The sequence below is a fragment of the Cervus canadensis genome, chromosome 24 (assembly GCF_019320065.1).
Source record: "Cervus canadensis isolate Bull #8, Minnesota chromosome 24, ASM1932006v1, whole genome shotgun sequence".
In the NCBI taxonomy this organism is placed as follows: Eukaryota; Metazoa; Chordata; class Mammalia; order Artiodactyla; family Cervidae; genus Cervus; species Cervus canadensis.
The window spans coordinates 28,369,030-28,386,078 of record NC_057409.1 but is presented as its reverse complement, the minus strand read 5'-3'; the positions used below and the strand labels follow the sequence as shown (position 1 = coordinate 28,386,078).

The window sequence follows — 17,049 nt, the reverse complement described above, 5'->3', positions numbered from 1 at the left end:
ATCCAGCCTCTCCAGTCAAAATTCATCTCTGCCTCTAGACTGACCCCTGGCACTGTCTCTCCTCCTAGAGCTTTCATTGTGTATTCTTGCCTGTTCCTGCATCAGGTGTTCATGGGTGTGATTTCCTCGCTGGACTTCCACAGGCCAAGCCTGGGGAACAGGGCTGAATCAAGAGGGCCTGGGATTGGGGTGAGGAGGGGAAGGATGGAGGCGGGAGGGAGGGCCAAGAAACAGACCCACACCAAACAAAACCCTAGGGCCTTGGTTGGGCAGGTGGCCTGGGGTTTCAGGCAAGGAGACACAAATAGTCCATGCCTCCTGCCCAGGACTGAGATTTGACTATGCCTCTGGGCCTCCTGGGGAGCCCTCAGGAGCCGCTCCTCCTCCCCCTGGGAAAGACGCTGAAGGCTGGAGAGATCTGCAAAGTCAGCAGAGGACCAAACCAGATGAGGGGGTGGGTATGGAGACGGGGCCTCTGGTCTCCCGGTCAGGCCTGTGTCTTGACCTGTTGCAGGCACTGTCCCTCTCCTGGTCATGGGGAAGTTGTCCCCCGACCCCTCAAGGCCTTGCTGGCAGCTTCAGGAAACTCTTCGCCCTCTAGGGCCTTTTTCGCTGTCTCGTTATCTTCTTCAGTTTCCTCAATTTGGGGAAAGCACGAAACATCTCGTGCCTCAGTTTGTTCCCGAGGGGCCTCCGAGCAGGCGGTGCTCCAGCAGGACTCTGCGTCCTGGTGGCAGTCCATGTCCCGAGGCCCTCAGACAGGCATTTCCGGTTTGCTTTCATAAAGATTGCCTGTCGCTGGTCAGATGAAAAGCCTGGGGAAAGCTGGGTCCCGGGTGGAGGCGGGTAGGGGAGGCAGGCAGGAGAGGAGAAGCCAAAAGCACCCCCTGACCAGAGTCCTCTCAGCCTGAGCTTGTTGTCCAGCTGGTAGAGTCTGGGGCCAGGGCCCAGCTGGGACAGGCAGCCCCCAGGCCTGTCTCAGGGCTGCCCAGGATGGCGAGACTGCTCGTGGGAGGAGGGGGGAGAAGAAGAGCTTCATTTTGTGTTCTCCACCGTGAGCCAAGAGGAGGGGGTGGGGGAGGGCTGTGTGTCACTGTCCCCAGCTGTCCCATGGGGCCTCCCATGGGGCCAGAGGCTCAAACTCAGATACCAGAGAAGCCACGCTCTGGTTCAGTGAGGCGAGGAGTGAAGGGTATGCCTGTGGCCCCCCGACTGGGGATGGCAGGTGCTTCATCCTGCAGCCCTGACCCCAGGGGGAGGGCCCCTCAGGCTCCTGCAAGGCTGCCCCAGGCCGGCTGCCCCCACCCCAGCCCCACCTGGTAGAGTGGTTTTTCTGTCTCCCACCTGGGTCCCAGAGGACCAATTAGGAAACTTGCTTTTCTTTTTGGTGAGGTGGTGGTGGGTAGTTCCAGGCCCCAGAACTGCTGAATCAGAGTCCTGGAGTGGGTGGTAAACAGAAGAAGAAAAGTTCAGCATCTTTGGGTTTCGCCAGCACCCCCAGATCATACTGATGCATTCTGGCACATTCTCATGCTGCAGGGAGTTTGACTCCCACATCAGGCCCTGCAGAGGTCCATGTCATTGTGTAAGTCACCTGAACTTTCTGGACTCAGCTGCTCATCAGAGAGGAAGAGCACTTGGTTTTACAGAGCAGGAAACTGAGGCTTGGGGAGTGAGTTTCTGCTTCTTACCTCGGGCAACAGAAGAAAGGGAGCTGTGAGCCCCATTACAGGAGATGGCGACATCCCAGCGAGATGCGGGGCTAGGAGATGGGAGGCAGGTTCTTCCCAGGGACTCATTCACTTTCACGTTTTCCCATCTTTTTTTCCTAAATTCTCTTGTCCATCTGGCTTGCACTGCTCCCGGTGGAACCATCCATCCTGTCATGGTTCAGGGCAGAGAGTGGCAGAGCCTAGACTGAAAGAGGTCTCCAGGATTCTCCACTCAAGGCACCTTCTCCTGAGAGCTGCTGGGGTCTCTGACCCTCTGCGGTCCTCAGGAAAACTGCACATGTGAGGAGGTGGTCTGGGGAGAGAGTTCACAGGGTTCAAAGGTTTGTGTCTCATAGAGACTGAAACTAGTCCTCCAGGAGTTCCAGAGGCCAGATGCCGGGCTGTGTCTGGAATACTGTAATTACCCCGACAAATCTGTTTTCCCAGCAAAGGCCCTCAAAGGAATTGGGTCTGACCCCAAATAGTTCAGGCCCACTCATCTCATCCTACCTGCTTATTAGGGGTTTGCAACGGTTAAGAGTGTGAACTCCAGGGACTTTCCTGGCCATCCAGTGATTAAAACTCTGTGCTTCCACTGCAGGGGTCATGGGTTTGATCCCTGGTCAGGGAACCATAAGCCATTAAAAAAAAAAAAAAAGTGTGGACTCCCGGGTCAGGGTGTCGGGGTGAATCTCTGCCCAACCGCTCACTGCTCTGTGATCTTGAGCAAATCCCTTTCCACCTCTCTGGGCCTTGTCTGTAAAATGGAGGAAATAATGATACCTGATTCGGGGTTGCTTGGAGGATGACAGGATAACTGATGGGAGGCATTGAGCCCACTGGTAGGGTCTGGGAAAGCTGAGGAAAAGGTCATTCTTATTAAAGATGAGGCCAGTGGGCTCTGGAGAGATGCTCTAACCTGTGGGGCAAAGCCAAGACTTCGGACCCTGTCTTCAGACCCCCTTTCCTCTGCTCCGCCATCTCCTCCACTTTAGAGGCCCTGGGTCCAGACCCCAGGCTGGGGACGTTGGATTTTGTGCCCCAGTGACACAGCCTCACCCAGGCCCTTGGGTCTAGATGACCTGCTTATCAGAGCACCCTGCTCCACCTTGTGGGTCCTGCCAAGAGAGGGCAGGGACTTGGAAGCGGGTGGGTGAGGTGGGAAGGGAAGAACCAGGGCAGGGATGGCTGTAACTCTGGCCTCCGATGCCCTCACTGGGCATCACAGCCTGGCCTGGGGCCAGTTGGGTGGAGCCGCAGTCAGTGCTGACAATCCACTTTCTCTGCCCGTCACTTTTATACTCAGGTGCCTGGCCCTGTGCTGCCTTTCCTGCTCATTCAGCCAGCATTTTGTGAGTCCCGGTTCTGTGCTGGGCCAGTGCTGGGGGGGGTTGCAGAGGAGCCATGAGAAACAGGTTGGTGACCGCCCGCCCCCTGCATGGCACTGATTAGGGCACCAGGTAGAAGTTGATAAGGCCCAGCCGCTGCCCCGGGGCTCAGCTGCTCTTGAGCGCCCCAAATGGAACAGGGGAAGGTGGCGTTCTGCCGGGATAATCAGGCCCTGGGGTTTAGCCCAGCTCTGAAAGATGCTTGTATCTGTGTGTGTTAGTCGCTCAGTCGTGTCCAACTCTTGGTGACTGCATGGACTGTAGCCCCCCAGGCACCCCTGTTCATGGGATTTCCCAGGCAAGAATACTGGAGTGGGGTGTCATTCCCTTCTCCAGGGGATTTTCCCAATCCAGGGATTGAACCTGGGTCTCCTGCTTGGCAGGCAGATTGTTTACCATCTGAGCCATCAAGGAAGTGGTGAAGGAGGCTTGGGGTTCCTGCATGGTGTGATTAGGAACTGGATAGGGTTCCAGTAAGTTAGAAAGGCCTGGAGGATATTTCAGGCTGAGACCTGTGGGAGCCAGGCAGGACTGTAGTTCTGAAATTTTAATGAGCTATTTCAGGCATTCAGAAGACAGATAAAATAACAATCCTCCCAGCGTAAGAAAGACAATGTTACAGACACCTCCCCAGCCCACCTTCCCCCTCTCCCAGAGGAAACCCTACTAACGTGCATGCTGACCATGCCCTCCTCTCGGCTGCCTTTATTCTTTTACTATTTACGTCTGCATACCAATGATGGTTTTGCTTGCTTTGGCCTTTTTTTTTATCTCCTAGCCACACCACGTGACATATGGGATCTTGGTTCCCTGACCAGGGATTGACCTGCACCCACTCCTTTGAAAGTGCAGTGTCTTAACCACTAGACCACCAGGGAAGTCCTTCTTTGGCATTTTAGGGAAATATCGTCGGGTTGTCTGTTTTCTGTGGCCTGTCGGTTAGCTCAGTGTTACGTTTGAGCTCTGTGCAGGCTGAGAGCTGGTACCCTAAATCATTCAGTCCCCTGACTGGGTAGTTTTCCGTGGTCGGAATATGTCACTACTTATTTGTCCATTGTGCTGTTGATGGACATTTGGGGATGTCCACTTGTTCACTCTTGGGACATGGGGTTTCCACAGGGCCATGTTGGGGAGGGGACAGAGACTTGCCTCCTCCTGGTCCACAGAGGGCCTGCCTGGGGGTTGGACACTCTCCTGCCAGCCCTGGGAAGCCACTGAAGGCTGCTGAGCAAGAACAGGATGCAGTCAAAAGTGGTGCTTTGGGAGCACGAGCATCTGCCAGTAGTTTGCAGTTTGGTTCAGTGAGTCAGAGAGCTGAATAGAGGAGCTTTCGTTAGGGACTCGCCAACAGTTTCTCTTTGCAGGGGTGAACCCATGAAGGGAAATGAGAAGTGGAGAGGAATTCTGTCTGAGTCACCGGGGAAAGGGTTAAATGGATGCTTGAGTTGTGAAACTAGGAGGGTGACTGGGCCTCTCCCAGAAAGAGAGGCAGCAAGAGGAAGAGCTGACAGGCACGGTTACAGACCCTGGTGACGCAGCCAGCCCGCCACTGGAGGGAGAACCGAGCCCAGGGACTGGAGAGAAGCACGAGGAATTCTTTGTCTGCAAAGAACCAGGCCCCATGCAACTCGGTCCTCGGGCTCCTCCCCGCTGCTCTGTGCAGTGATCCAGACCTCAGGGCCACAGGGGCCACCCTGGCCAGCACAGATCTTGGGTCTGACAGCCACCGCCCCCCCCCAACCTTTCTCCATCTGCAGCACCCCCTCTAGTGTAGGCCCTCGTCGTGTCCCTCACTGCGTGACTCGGTTCCCCGGCCCCCTTCCCCTCCACTCCCGTTCAGTTCATTCTACCCTCTGCACAGCAGCTGAGCAAGCTCTTAAAAAGGAAGTTAGAACATACGCTTCCGCACTTTCAAACCCACCAGCAGTTTTCCCCCCTCTCTCCATGGCCTGACCCCTGCGCACCTTGCTGACCCTTTCTCTGCCTAGAGACTTCGCGGCCTCTTGGCAGCTCCTTGAGTGTGCCCCACTTGTGCCTGTTTAGGGGTGTTGGTGCTGCGCCCCCCACAGTCAGTCAGCACTGCTGGCTCCCCCATCTGTCGAACCTGCTTAAGGGTCGCGCTCAGAGAAGGGGCCTTCCCCGACCACCCGGTCTGCCGTGAAACCATCTTCCTTTCCCACCACAGTTCACCGCCTGCTTGTTGACTGTTTTGTTTTCCGGTTCAGTGTCTGTTGGCTGCTCCTCTCATTATGTTGGCAGGGAGCCATCTGCCTTGTTCTCTGCCTTCTGTACCCGGTCCAGCACGTGCAGTAAATATTTGCTGGTTAAAGCCAGTGGAAGAGCAGGGCCTTGTTTATTGCAGCTTCTTACTGCATAGTCCCTGCCCTTGTACATCTTGATCTTTGTTGGAGGACAAAGTACGTGTACTAAGTATCCAATGAGGGAAGACGGGGAGTGTTTTCCAGTCCCTCCCAGATTGTGCACGGCCTTGTTCTAGAAGCTGTGAAGGGTGTCCAGCTGAATTTGGGGAGGAAACAGCAGTTGCTAAACACCTTCCACCCTTCAGGCCCTGGAGAATGTTAACATTTGTCATCTTGTTTTATGTCACTTAATCCTTACATAGTCCTGAAGGGGTAAGTCGTGGTATCGCCATTTTATAGATGAGAAGTCTGATCTGTGAGACCATTGACTATCCCAAGGTCTCAGACCAAGGATGGCCCAAGCTGTGATGAGAACCCAGAGCTTACTGTTGTCAGAGGTCCTGCACTTCCTGTAAGCCTAAATAGGAAGAAATGATGAAGTCAGGAACAGGGCCTAGATGCCAGGTGGTGTCCGGGCACAGAGGCAAGGGTGGTTTTCTTTTCTTCGTTATTTAAAAATTTTTCATTTTGAAATCATCTCAGATTTGCAAAATTTGTGCAAAGAATTCCCATATACCCCCTCTGTCAGTTCCCCCAAATGTTAACATCTTCCATAACCATGGTACAATCGTCAAAACCAAGAAATTAACATCCATCCAAACCATTACCACTCTCCAGACTTCAGTGAAATTCCGTGTATTGTCTCCCCAACATTCCTTTTCTGACCTGCAGTCCAATCCAGGATATTTAGATTGATCCAACCAGTCCCATCTATGCTGTGCTGATTGTTTGTTGTCCCAACGGCACAGCAGGGAGAAAGGCAAGAATCAGCAGCTCCTGCCAGCACTCACCCGGTCTTGGTGTGCCTTCCCCAGATTCTCACACGTCCTGTCCTCTTTCCTTCCTGGAAATGTCACCTCCTCAAAGAGGCCTTCCGTGACTGACCATCAGATCTAGAATAGCAGCTCTTGTCCTCATTCTCTGTCCTTTTGCCTTGTTTATTTTGTCATCTTCTCTTGACAGTGAAAGTGAAAATGAAAGTCACTCAGTCATCTCCGACTCTTTGTGACCCCATGGACTATACAGTCCATGGAATTCTCCAGGCCAGAATACTACAGTGGGTAGCCTTTCCCTTCTGCCAGGGGATCTTCCCAATCCAGAGTTCGAACCCAGGTCTCCTGCATTGCAGGCAGATTCTTTACCAGCTGAGCCACAAGGGAAGCCTAAGAATTCTGGAGCAGGTAGTCTATCCCTTCTCCAGCGGATCTTCCCAACCCAGGAGTCGAACCAGGGTCTCCCACGTTGCAGGTGGATTCCTTACCAACTGGGCTATCAGGGAACAGTATGTTTATTTATTTATTTATTTGGCTGCCTCGGGTCTTAGTTGTGGTGCATGAGGTCTTCATTGCATCTTGTGGGATCTTTCACTGCGGTCGAGGACTCGGTTGTTGTGGCCTGTGGGCCTAGTTGCTCCATAGCATGTGGGATCTTAGTTCCCCAACCAGGGATCAAGCCAGAGTCCCCTGCTTTGCAAGGCAGATTCTTAACCACTGGACCACAGGGAAATCCCTTGACAGTATGTTTACTGTCCCTTCTGTCCCGCTGGAGTAGAAGCTGCAAGAAGGCCGGTACTCTGCCTTACCCGCTGTGTGCCCAGAGCGGGCAAATAGCAAGGCCTCACGAAATATTGTGGAATGAGTGAAAGTAGGAAATGTTCAAAATTAATTTTAAAGTAAAACAAAAACAGGGCCCATAAAAAACAGACATGAAGACTCCTAAAGGATGGTAGAACCCCTCCACAGCGCATCCAATTTCCCAACGGAAATAAGTGCCCAGGCACACAGAACCGGGACAGCAGTGGTTTACCTTCAGCGATTCGTTACGGGAGCACGCCTGCTGCTGCTGCTGCTTCGCGTCAGTCGTGTCCGACTCTGCGCGACCCCATAGACGGCAGCCCACCAAGTTCCCCCGTCCCTGGGATTCTCCAGGCAAGAACACTGGAGTGGGTTGCCATTTCCCTCTCCAATGGGTGAAAGTGAAAAGTAAAAGTGAAGTCGTTCAGTCGTGTCCGACTCTTAGCGACCCCATGGACCGCAGCCTACCAGGCTCCTCCATCCATGGGATTTTCCAGGCAAGAGTACTGGAGTGGGGTGCCATTGCCTTCTCCGTGGAAACATGCTTGGTTTTGATCAAAGTGCTTGCAGACAGATCAGCTTGCCCTTCCCAAAGGGCCCTCCCCCTGCCCCCCACAGACACAGTAAACCTCTGTAGGGACTTGGGATCCTTCATCCAGCATCCCAACTTCAACTTTTCTGTCTCAGGCTTGATCAGCCAGAATCCAACCCCCATTACTGCCTGCCTTGCTGTGTAAACCTAAACACTGACCAAACCCACCCACAGCCCAGCCTGTCACTCTCCTGCGAGCCCAGGGCCCAAGACGGCTCATTCTTCACAGGGCCCAGTATAAAATGGCATTTGGAGCCTCTTGCTCAAAAAGCAAGAAAGTGCCACATCTGATACGAAATTATGAAGCCTTTCCTTTGTTCTACAATCTCTCTTTCTTGACTTGCTGTGATGTTTTTAATTTGCTACTTAATATCCTTTGAGTAGGGGAATATTTAAAATGTTAATTATTAGCATGAATTGTGCCATTCATTATATATCATGCAATGTCAATTTTAAATACAAATATTAGAACACTTGGGGCTTCCCAGGTGGCTCAGTGGTAAATGAATCCACCTGCCAAGCAGGAGACGAGAGTTCAATCCCTGGGTCAGGAAGATCCCCTGAAGGAAATGGCTACCCACTCCAGTATTCTTGCCTGGGAAATCCCATGGACAGAGGAACCTGGCGGGCTACAGTCCACGGGATCGCAAAAGAGTTGGACATGGCTTAGCGACTAAACAACACCAACAACAATAAGAACATTTAACTTATACGTGGGATCACTGAAACTACATAACTCACATTTTTTAGCTTGTACACAGATACGTGTTATGTTCTTACGAGAACAGTGGAAGTGTCGCAACAGACCTAACTCAGCTGTTTTTGTTTCATTTCTTGATACATAGCACATTCTACTAGCTCTCTCTGCCTTCAGCTTTCTGATGAATGAGGAAAAGCTGGAAGGAAAAGGACAGATCCATCGCCTCTTTCCCTTCCTTTCTGTAACAGCATCATTTGCAGCATTAATGGTGGGATTATACATAAGAAAGGATGTGGTAGGGTTCCTTGTGTCTCTTAGAACACCATTGCCTCTTGATGCATTTTAAGCAAATTCTTTTTTTTTATAAGATTTTTTTTTAATGTGGATCATTTTAAAAGTCTTTATTGAGTTTGTTACAATATTGCTTCTATTTTGTGATTTGATATTTTGGCCATGAGGTGCATGGGATCTTTGCTTCCCAACCAGGAATCGAATTCACACCCCCTGCATTAGAAAGCAAAATCTTAAAAAAAAAAAAAGAAAGCAAAATCTTAACCACTGGACCACCAGGGACATCCCACAAGCAAATTCTAGTTTGAACCCAAAGTGTGGCTCCCAGGTCAGCTAGTGCCCTCCAGCCCTTTACTCATAGAGGTACGCTCACCTGTCTTCTCCTTGGGTCTTGAATTCCCACACATAGAGGGTCCACCAGAATTCTATGCTCATGGCCATGGTGAACACGGTGTGTGTAGCAGGGTCAGGGCAGCAGGGACAGAGCAGACACATGTGATGTGACGTGATGATATGTGCATCACCTCTGCTCACGTGCGTGTTCCGTTGTCCCATCAGACTTCACTTACAAGACACAAGTTCAAAGAGAAAATCACTAAGGATTTCAGGATGGTGACAGCAGAGCGTCATGCCAAGTGTGGGGCCCTATGTGACTGCCGGGTTGCACATCTGTGAAGCCGCCCTGTGTGCTAGCATCCTGTGTTGGGGGACTCTGTCACTCACGAGTCCCCTCTGTTCCATGTGCCCCCTCTTCACTGTGTAGCCTGGAATGTGTCTGGTGGAGGGAGGGAGTGTGGTCAAACCATGCAGCCTCACTTCTGCCGGCTTCCTCCACCAAAGAGCCAAGCAGAGCTTTCTACAGTTTCCCTAAGTGAACCCTGCTGTCTGCTGCCTCTGGGCCTGGGCCTTTTGTTTCCTCTACCCTAGTGGTTCTCAGCCGTGTGGTCCCTGGGCCAATAGCATCAACATCACCTGGAGCCTGTTAGAAATGCAGATTCCTGGGGCCCACTCAAACTGGCTGAGATTTAAAACACTGGGATGGGGCTGAGGATTCTGGCCTTCAGTAGGTCCCACGCATGACTGCGATGCACCACTGCCCTGCCTGAAATAGGGTTCCCTCCTCCTTCCGGCTTCCTAACTCCTGTACTGCCTTCACTGAATAAAGCCCTCATCCTCAGATCTCTTCTGTGAATTCCTCAGTTCACATCTTGCCTGATGAACTTTGAGCTCGGGGTGTGTTGGTTTCATTTTGCGTCTTGTCCTGAGTACTGAGCAAGGCAGACAGTCGGCACATGACAAGCGGCGGTGGTGTTGCATTGATGCAGGGGGTGACTGAGGGCGTGGAGATGTGGGGCCTGGGCTGAGCACAGACGTCCCGCCCCGCAGGTACAGCCTGTACACCCGCACCTGGCTCGGGTACCTCTTCTACCGCCAGCAGCTGCGCAGGGCTCGGAATCGCTACCCCAAAGGCCACTCCAGAGCCCAGCCCCGCCTCTTCAATGGTGAGCTCTGGCCGCCCCAGGCCAGCAATCGCCCCCCCGGGCTATGCCCACCCACCCCCCACCCCTGCCTACCTACCCCATCTCTTTCCCCCAGTGAATGGGCTCCCTGCCCTGTCCCCCAACCCACATCTCTGTTCCCCAGGAGTGAAGGTGCTCCCCATCCCTGTCCTCGCGGACAACTACAGCTACCTCATCATCGACACCCAGGCCCGGCTGGCTGTGGCTGTGGACCCTTCCGACCCTCAGGCTGTACAGGTGAGGGGAAGACGAGGGCGGGGGGACCTGGGCTCACCCAGGGGACTGGCAGCTTCTCCTCGCTAGAGAGAGGCTGACTCTGCTCTCTGCCAGTGGGATGGGCCCCCTCCATGCGTACTCACACAGCGCACCCTGACCGCTGCAAACACACGTGACCCACTGGGGACGGGCCAGTGTCCCGGGTGTTGCCGGGGGAGGAGAGGGGGACAGCAGTGGGAGAATCGGAGCTGGAGGGAAAGCGGTGCTCGCCCGGGGCTGTGGGTCTAGCCGGCTTCCTTTTCCTCTTCCTCTCTGTGGCCCCCTCTCTGGGCCTTGCTTTTCTCGCCTCTGACTGTTGTGTTTAGGTCTCTTCATCATTCCCTCCATTTCTTAACGTCTCTGTGTGCGTGTACCTGTGTGTCCATCTGCTCCGCCAGTCTCCCTCCACCCTATGCCTGTGCTGGGGCTCAGGTGCCCCCCTTTATCCAACCGCCTCTTCCCCACCCCCTTCTCATTCTCTGGCTCCATCGCCTCCCTCTCCCCCATCTCTCCCTGCTCTCATCTCCACCCAGCATCCCGATCCCCAGTCTGACTGCCTCTTCTCTCCCCCAGGCTTCCATTGAAAAGGAAGGTGTTAACTTGGTTGCCATTCTCTGCACCCACAAACACTGGTAAGGGGCTGAGGTGGGAGGTCTGAGTGCAGATCATCTTCCCTTAGCCGGCCCTGGCTCCCCTGGGCTTTCCAGGACTGGAACCAGTGAGAACAGACTGGGCTGCGGGTCAGGGGTCAGGCTAGGGGGGCACCATCCTCATGAAGTCACCGGGGCACCAGCGGTGGGAGGGAGAAGAGGGAGGGACGGTCTCCCCCTCTTCTACTTACCAGGCTCCTGAAGCACCAGAGGAGGGCAGAGCAGGCATTTATCTTTCGTTCCATGGGCATGTCTGCTGGGCATGGGCAAACCTTGTGATCTCTTTCATCCAGGGAGGTTATAGTCCCATGGGGAGACAGCCCTGTGTGAAAGTGTACAAAGAATAACAACTGTGGCAGCCAGCATAGGGTTTGGGGGGCAGGGGCACCGAGTGGGTATGATCAGATCCACGTGGGGGAGTTAGAGGGCAGGGCGACAGCTTGAACAAAGGTCTGAAGCAGAGCGGATGGCTTGATTCAGTCCAGAAGCCAGGAGTCCCAGAGCTCAAAGCCCTGGGGATGCTTGGGGAAGAAGGAGGCAGGGAGGCCCAGTACAGCTGCCCCTTAAAGCCCTGCCTGTCTGTGCCATCCCGCAGGGACCACAGTGGAGGGAACCGCGACCTCAGTCGGCGGCACCAGGACTGTCGGGTGTACGGGAGCCCTCAGGACAGCATTCCCTACCTCACCCAGTAAGTCCGTGACCTGGGGGGGATGGCCCTGCCCTTCACCCTCATCCTTCAGTTACGTGTTTCAGGGCTATCAGCAGTTGGATCTTTGCTGATGCCCTTCCTGGCCCTTCGAGGGCAGATCACAGCCCATCTGAAGCCTAGCACTGCCCACCCACCAACTGACCCAGCCATACTCCCCCAAAGAGGAAGCAGGAGAGCTTGAATCTGAAGCCCTGGGCACTGAGGGGGCCCGTCTCTCTCTGGTGGGGAAGCCCCGCTCCTGCACATCACCCATCCCCTTGGGCCTGGGCCGGGTGGGGGAGGGAGGACGAGCGTGGCCCAAGCTCTAGTGCCTTCTCTCCACTGTTGCCTCCCTCCTCAGTCCCCTATGTCATCAAGATGTGGTTAGCGTGGGACGGCTTCAGATCCGGGCTCTGGCCACCCCGGGCCACACACAAGGCCATCTGGTCTACCTGCTGGATGGGGAGCCCTATGAGGGTCCCTCCTGCCTCTTCTCAGGGGATCTGCTCTTCCTCTCTGGCTGTGGTGAGTCCCCCAAAAGGGAAGAGCGGGGAGCAGGGATGAGAGGCAGGGAGAGAGGCTAGGGCTGGGGCCCGAGGACAGCCGCAGCCCTACACAATGCACGGAAATGTTGGTTTCAGCACACACGTTGCCTCAGCAGTTGCTGCCACCTTTGTTACCTCGATTTTTCTTTCATATCCTCACGACGTCCCAAAGGGGATGGACAGAATGAGGTGAAGCCTATAACTGAGCACAGACCTCAAAGAGCGTTTGTTTCCATTGGGTGGAGCCGGGTTCTCTGATACAGTGACTGATAAGACCAGTTACAAAAACCTGAGAACCCCTGAGTGACAGGGTGATCCTGTGGGTGGGGGATCACTGGTCCCAGGCTGCATGGAGTCCCAGAGGCAGCGCAGGCAAAGAATGAGGTGCTGTGTGGAAAAGCGCAACTCTGCCTGGAGTGGGCCTGGGGCCACAGAACTCAGCCTGGGGGTTTCCACACCCCTCTCCCACCATGTGTCAGTCTGTGCTCTCAGCCGGGCCCAGCTAGGGCTGAATGTTTGGGTCCAGCTCCCAGGGGGAGGGAGGGAGTCATTGCCAGGTGAGTGGGCATGGCAGGGGCATGGGTGAGGGCTGGTGGCCAGCCCCAGCTATATGGGGGGTCCCCACTCCTCTCCATGGACCTCACAATGCTGTGTGGTCCTTGTTCCTCACACATACCCACTGACCCTACCAGGACGGACCTTTGAGGGTACTGCAGAAACCATGCTGAGCTCACTGGACACCGTGCTCGGGCTGGGGGATGACACTCTTCTGTGGCCTGGTGAGGTGCCCCTCCATCTCTTCCCAGCCCCTCACACACCCAAAGTCCCAGCCAACCCAGTTCCTGGCCCAGAGGTGACCCAGCTCTACCTCCGGTGATTCCTGGGAGCCATCTCTAGCAGTGGGGGCAGACCCCCTTCTTTCTAGAGAACTGGTTGTGTAAGGCCTCTTATGTCAGCTGCCCCTGGCAGCCAGCCCACAGCCTCTGAGGAGCCCTGTAGGCCCCAGAGTGTCCCCGTGGGATGGCTGATTTCTCATAGCCAGAGTCTAAAACAGAAAATAGCCTTTGATTAATGAGGTGACTTAAATCCACTCTGCATGGATCATTACCTGCGTCCATCACACCCACACTGCACACCCATCATCCATATGCATGTACGTGGAATATCCATCCATACATACATACGTGCTTGGGTACATTGCATATCCGTAGTTTCTAAAACACATCCACTAATATCTCAGTCAATCCTCAGAACATGTATTCATCCATTCATTCCATTCAACAAATACATTGTTGAGCACCTAATGTGCACCAGGTCCTAATCCCAGCCTCAGGGACACATAACTGGTGGCATAGTGGCATTATTATTTTCCCCACTTGCCAAAGGAGAAAACATTGGCTCAGAGAGGTGCCATGACTTGACTGAAGTTGCACAGCTGGACAGAACCAGCAGCGCTAGAATGCAGGTCTTCTGGCTCCAGGTCTGTGGTTCCCCCCGCCCCCCCCCGACCAATGCTTCTGCAGCATCACTCATGGCTGACTTGTGCCCATGTTTACAGAAGCAGCTCCTTGTGGTTGGGCTTTTTCTGGAAGCACTGTCCCTCCTCCTCAGTTGTTAGGTACCCATCGGCGTGGGGATGGGAGGACTTTTCCTGACCATAACCCATCTCACTCTGCCCCGTGTCTCGGCCCCCATGGCCATCCTTAGGCCACGAGTATGCAGAGGAGAACCTGGGCTTTGCAGGCGTGGTGGAGCCCGAGAACCTAGCCCGGGAGAGGAAGATGCAGTGGGTGCAGAGGCAGCGGATGGAACGCAAGAGCACGGTGCGGGGCTGGGGTCCAAGAGGGGCCGAGGGCACTCCCCAGATGGATCCCATCTCTGCCGAGCCAGGCCCTGCAGGCCCCTCCCCAGAGCTCTGGCCTGTTTGGCACAAGGGCCTTCCAGTGAGAACGCCTGAACCCCAGGATGGGGCAGGGGGTGGGGAGGCTTTCCTGGTCAGGTCCGTTTTCCAGATCCTCCCCACCAAAGCCCGTGTCTCTCCTCCCACAGTGCCCGTCCACCCTGGGGGAGGAGCGCTCCTATAACCCGTTCCTAAGGACACACTGCCCGGTGCTGCAGGAGGCTCTGGGGCCAGGCCCTGGCCCCACAGGCGACGATGGCTGCTCCCGGGCCCAGCTCCTGGAGAGGCTCCGCCAGCTGAAGGACCTGCATAAGAGCAAGTGACCCTACCCCAGCCCGGCCCAGTCCACCCGCCGCAGTGGGGAGACCACCCATCATCGCCCACACCACACCATCCCTCTGTCTGCTACCACCCCGCCTCCATCCGCTCGTCAGCGGGCACCACCCGGACACTGGTCAGGGGCAGAGGAGGGACAGGCGAGGAGACCCTGAGACCGAGAGGCCGGGTGATGGAAGGCTTGGGGACTCCACAGGGTGAGGCTGAGTCACCAAGGGCAGAGCTAACACTGGGAGTTAGCTCCCCCTGTTCCTGCCACGGCAGTGAGGACGCGGAGCCCTTGCTCTCACTGCAGCCTCTGAACTCAGGGCAGTAGGAGTCCCGAACAGGGTGAGTCCATCTCCCCCTTCCTCCCATCCACGGTGGGGAAAGAAACTCGCTCCCCCAGACTGGCCTGAGGTCAGGTGCTTTGGAAAAGCAGTCACTCAGAGGGGCACCTGGGCTCTGGTTTTCTGAGCCTCTGCCCCTCCTCCCCCAGGCATTTTTGCACAAGAGCAAGGCACCCACAAGAGCAAGGCCACCCCCGCCCCCACAAAGGCATTTTTTTTAAACAGAGCCATTTCTGAGAAAGAGGAAAGGGCTGCAAGCCTGGCTGTGGACAATCTCTGCCTTGTGACTCCCCTGCAGCCTGGAAGCGGGAGAGTCTCGGTTGCCAAGGAAACCTGACCTCAGGCTAAGGAGACACCAGGAGGCTGGGACTGGAGGCCCACGGTCCTGTAGGTCACACATGCTTGCTCACTGCACAGCTGGCCTGGTCCTGCCTGCTGGCCTCTGCCCCTGCCCTGGGCCAGCAGGGCCCCTTCTTCCTGGGGGACCAGAGAGCCATTGTCCACCAGGTCCACTGTGGTTTTCTCATTGTGGCCCTTATTCTTAGACACTCCTCTTCATCCTCAACCCTTGCCCCTTTCAGTTAGTAAAGCCATTCATCTGGCCCTTTGCAGTTGGCCAAGCACATCACCTTGTCATTTCTTATTTGGCCCTTGGCCCCATCCTGGCAGGAGCCAGGAGGTCTACACAGTAGAGAGCAGAAATCAGAAGTCCAGGAGTGGACAGCTCTCGAGTGAGTGGCAGCTTCTAGGACCCCTGGTCTGGGCCCTTCCCCTCTGCTCAGCCCTTCCTCAGCTCAGCTCCTCCTCTGGCCTTAGGTCCAGGTCCCTTTGGGGCCACAGTGAGGACAAAAATGGTCCTCAAGCAGGCATACCTGGGGTCAGCCAGGAACCTTCTCTTCCTGGGTGGAAGCCTTCCCTCAGGCTCTGCTCCCCACTGGGGAGCCCCCGAGATGCCCCTGCCCTCAGTTCCCCTCATCAGCCTGCCTCTGCCTCCCCTCTCGGGCCACAGCCTCTGGTACCAGCTCTAGCAATACCGCCAGAATAGTCAGAGTTCCCCGCCCTCCAGACCTGCAGTTCCTGCCTCTGTGCCTTCCCTCCTGCTGTTTCTTCAGAACGGAATGCCTTTCCCCTGCTCCTCCTGCCCGAGTCTGCCTGGTAAACACCTAGTCATCTCACCAATCCCCCTCAAGGTCCCCCTCCTCCAGGAAGTCCCCCCTCCTCCTCCCATGCCCCTCTCCCTCCAGGCTACCTCTGCTCTTTGTCAACGCTTCTCTTGTGGCACTTATCACACTGTATTTTACTTGTTTACATGTTTGTCTCCCCCTTCTCGACTGTGAACCCTTCAGGGCATGGACTGTATCTTATGCATCTCTGTATTTTCGCGCCTAGCACGGTGCCTGGCACACAGTAGGCGCTCAATAAATGTTGAATGAATGAATGATTTAACCGAGGCTTGGTTCCTCAGTGGGCTTGTCTTTATTGCTGGTTCTGTTTTCCTCTCCTGGTTACAGTTCTTGCTTACTCAGAAGGACTGCACTTCTAGAACTCTGGGCAAAAACAAAGCTATAAATATATCCTTCCATGGCTCGTGAGAATTTGTTCAGGGCTTATGATTTGCTTACCTTGGTGTTTTCCAAAGCTTGAGATGCACAGATGCACCTCTAGCCGCAGGGGAAGTGGTTTTAAATATGGTCACCACCCAGCCATGAATATGCTTCAAGGACAAGGCCTTGGCACTGACCCCTCTTTAAGGCCCTTTAAGGCCTCTGCAATTAACAGCCGGACTCGTCTGTTAATTGTTAAACAGGTCGGCTGTCAAGCCCTGAAGCTATCTTGAGCTGAACTTTAACAACATCATTTTGTGTTCCTTGTATTTATCCTCAGGGTCAATATTTTTGACAAGTGACACCAGTTTTCAATTCAGGCAGGTGATTAAAGGTACAGGCATATCTCATTTTACTGTGCTTCACTTTAGGATGCTTTTCTGATAATTGCGTTTTTTTTTTACAAATTGAAGGTTTGTGACAACCCTGCGTTGTCAGATGATGGTTAGTATTTTGATCAATAAAATCTTTTAAATTAATTATACTTTAAGGTATGTACCATTTTTTAGATATACTGCTGTTGCACACTTACTAGACTACAGTAT

General features: G+C 54.4%; 1 protein-coding gene across 2 annotated transcripts in view; it reads left to right on the top strand.

Annotated features, from left to right (window-relative positions):
• The window catches only part of PNKD (PNKD metallo-beta-lactamase domain containing), a 69,506-nt gene extending 53,148 nt beyond the window's left edge, over positions 1–16,358 (top strand). For both annotated transcript variants that reach the window (XM_043445877.1, XM_043445878.1), the window contains 8 exons: positions 10,064–10,179; positions 10,322–10,434; positions 11,026–11,084; positions 11,698–11,790; positions 12,152–12,315; positions 13,028–13,114; positions 14,043–14,158; positions 14,385–16,358. In XM_043445877.1, coding sequence (XP_043301812.1) covers positions 10,064–10,179; positions 10,322–10,434; positions 11,026–11,084; positions 11,698–11,790; positions 12,152–12,315; positions 13,028–13,114; positions 14,043–14,158; positions 14,385–14,558 — 922 coding nt within the window. In that variant the 3' untranslated portion in view covers positions 14,559–16,358. The remainder of the gene's footprint in view (positions 1–10,063; positions 10,180–10,321; positions 10,435–11,025; positions 11,085–11,697; positions 11,791–12,151; positions 12,316–13,027; positions 13,115–14,042; positions 14,159–14,384) is intronic.
• The last annotated feature ends 691 nt before the right edge of the window (positions 16,359–17,049 follow it).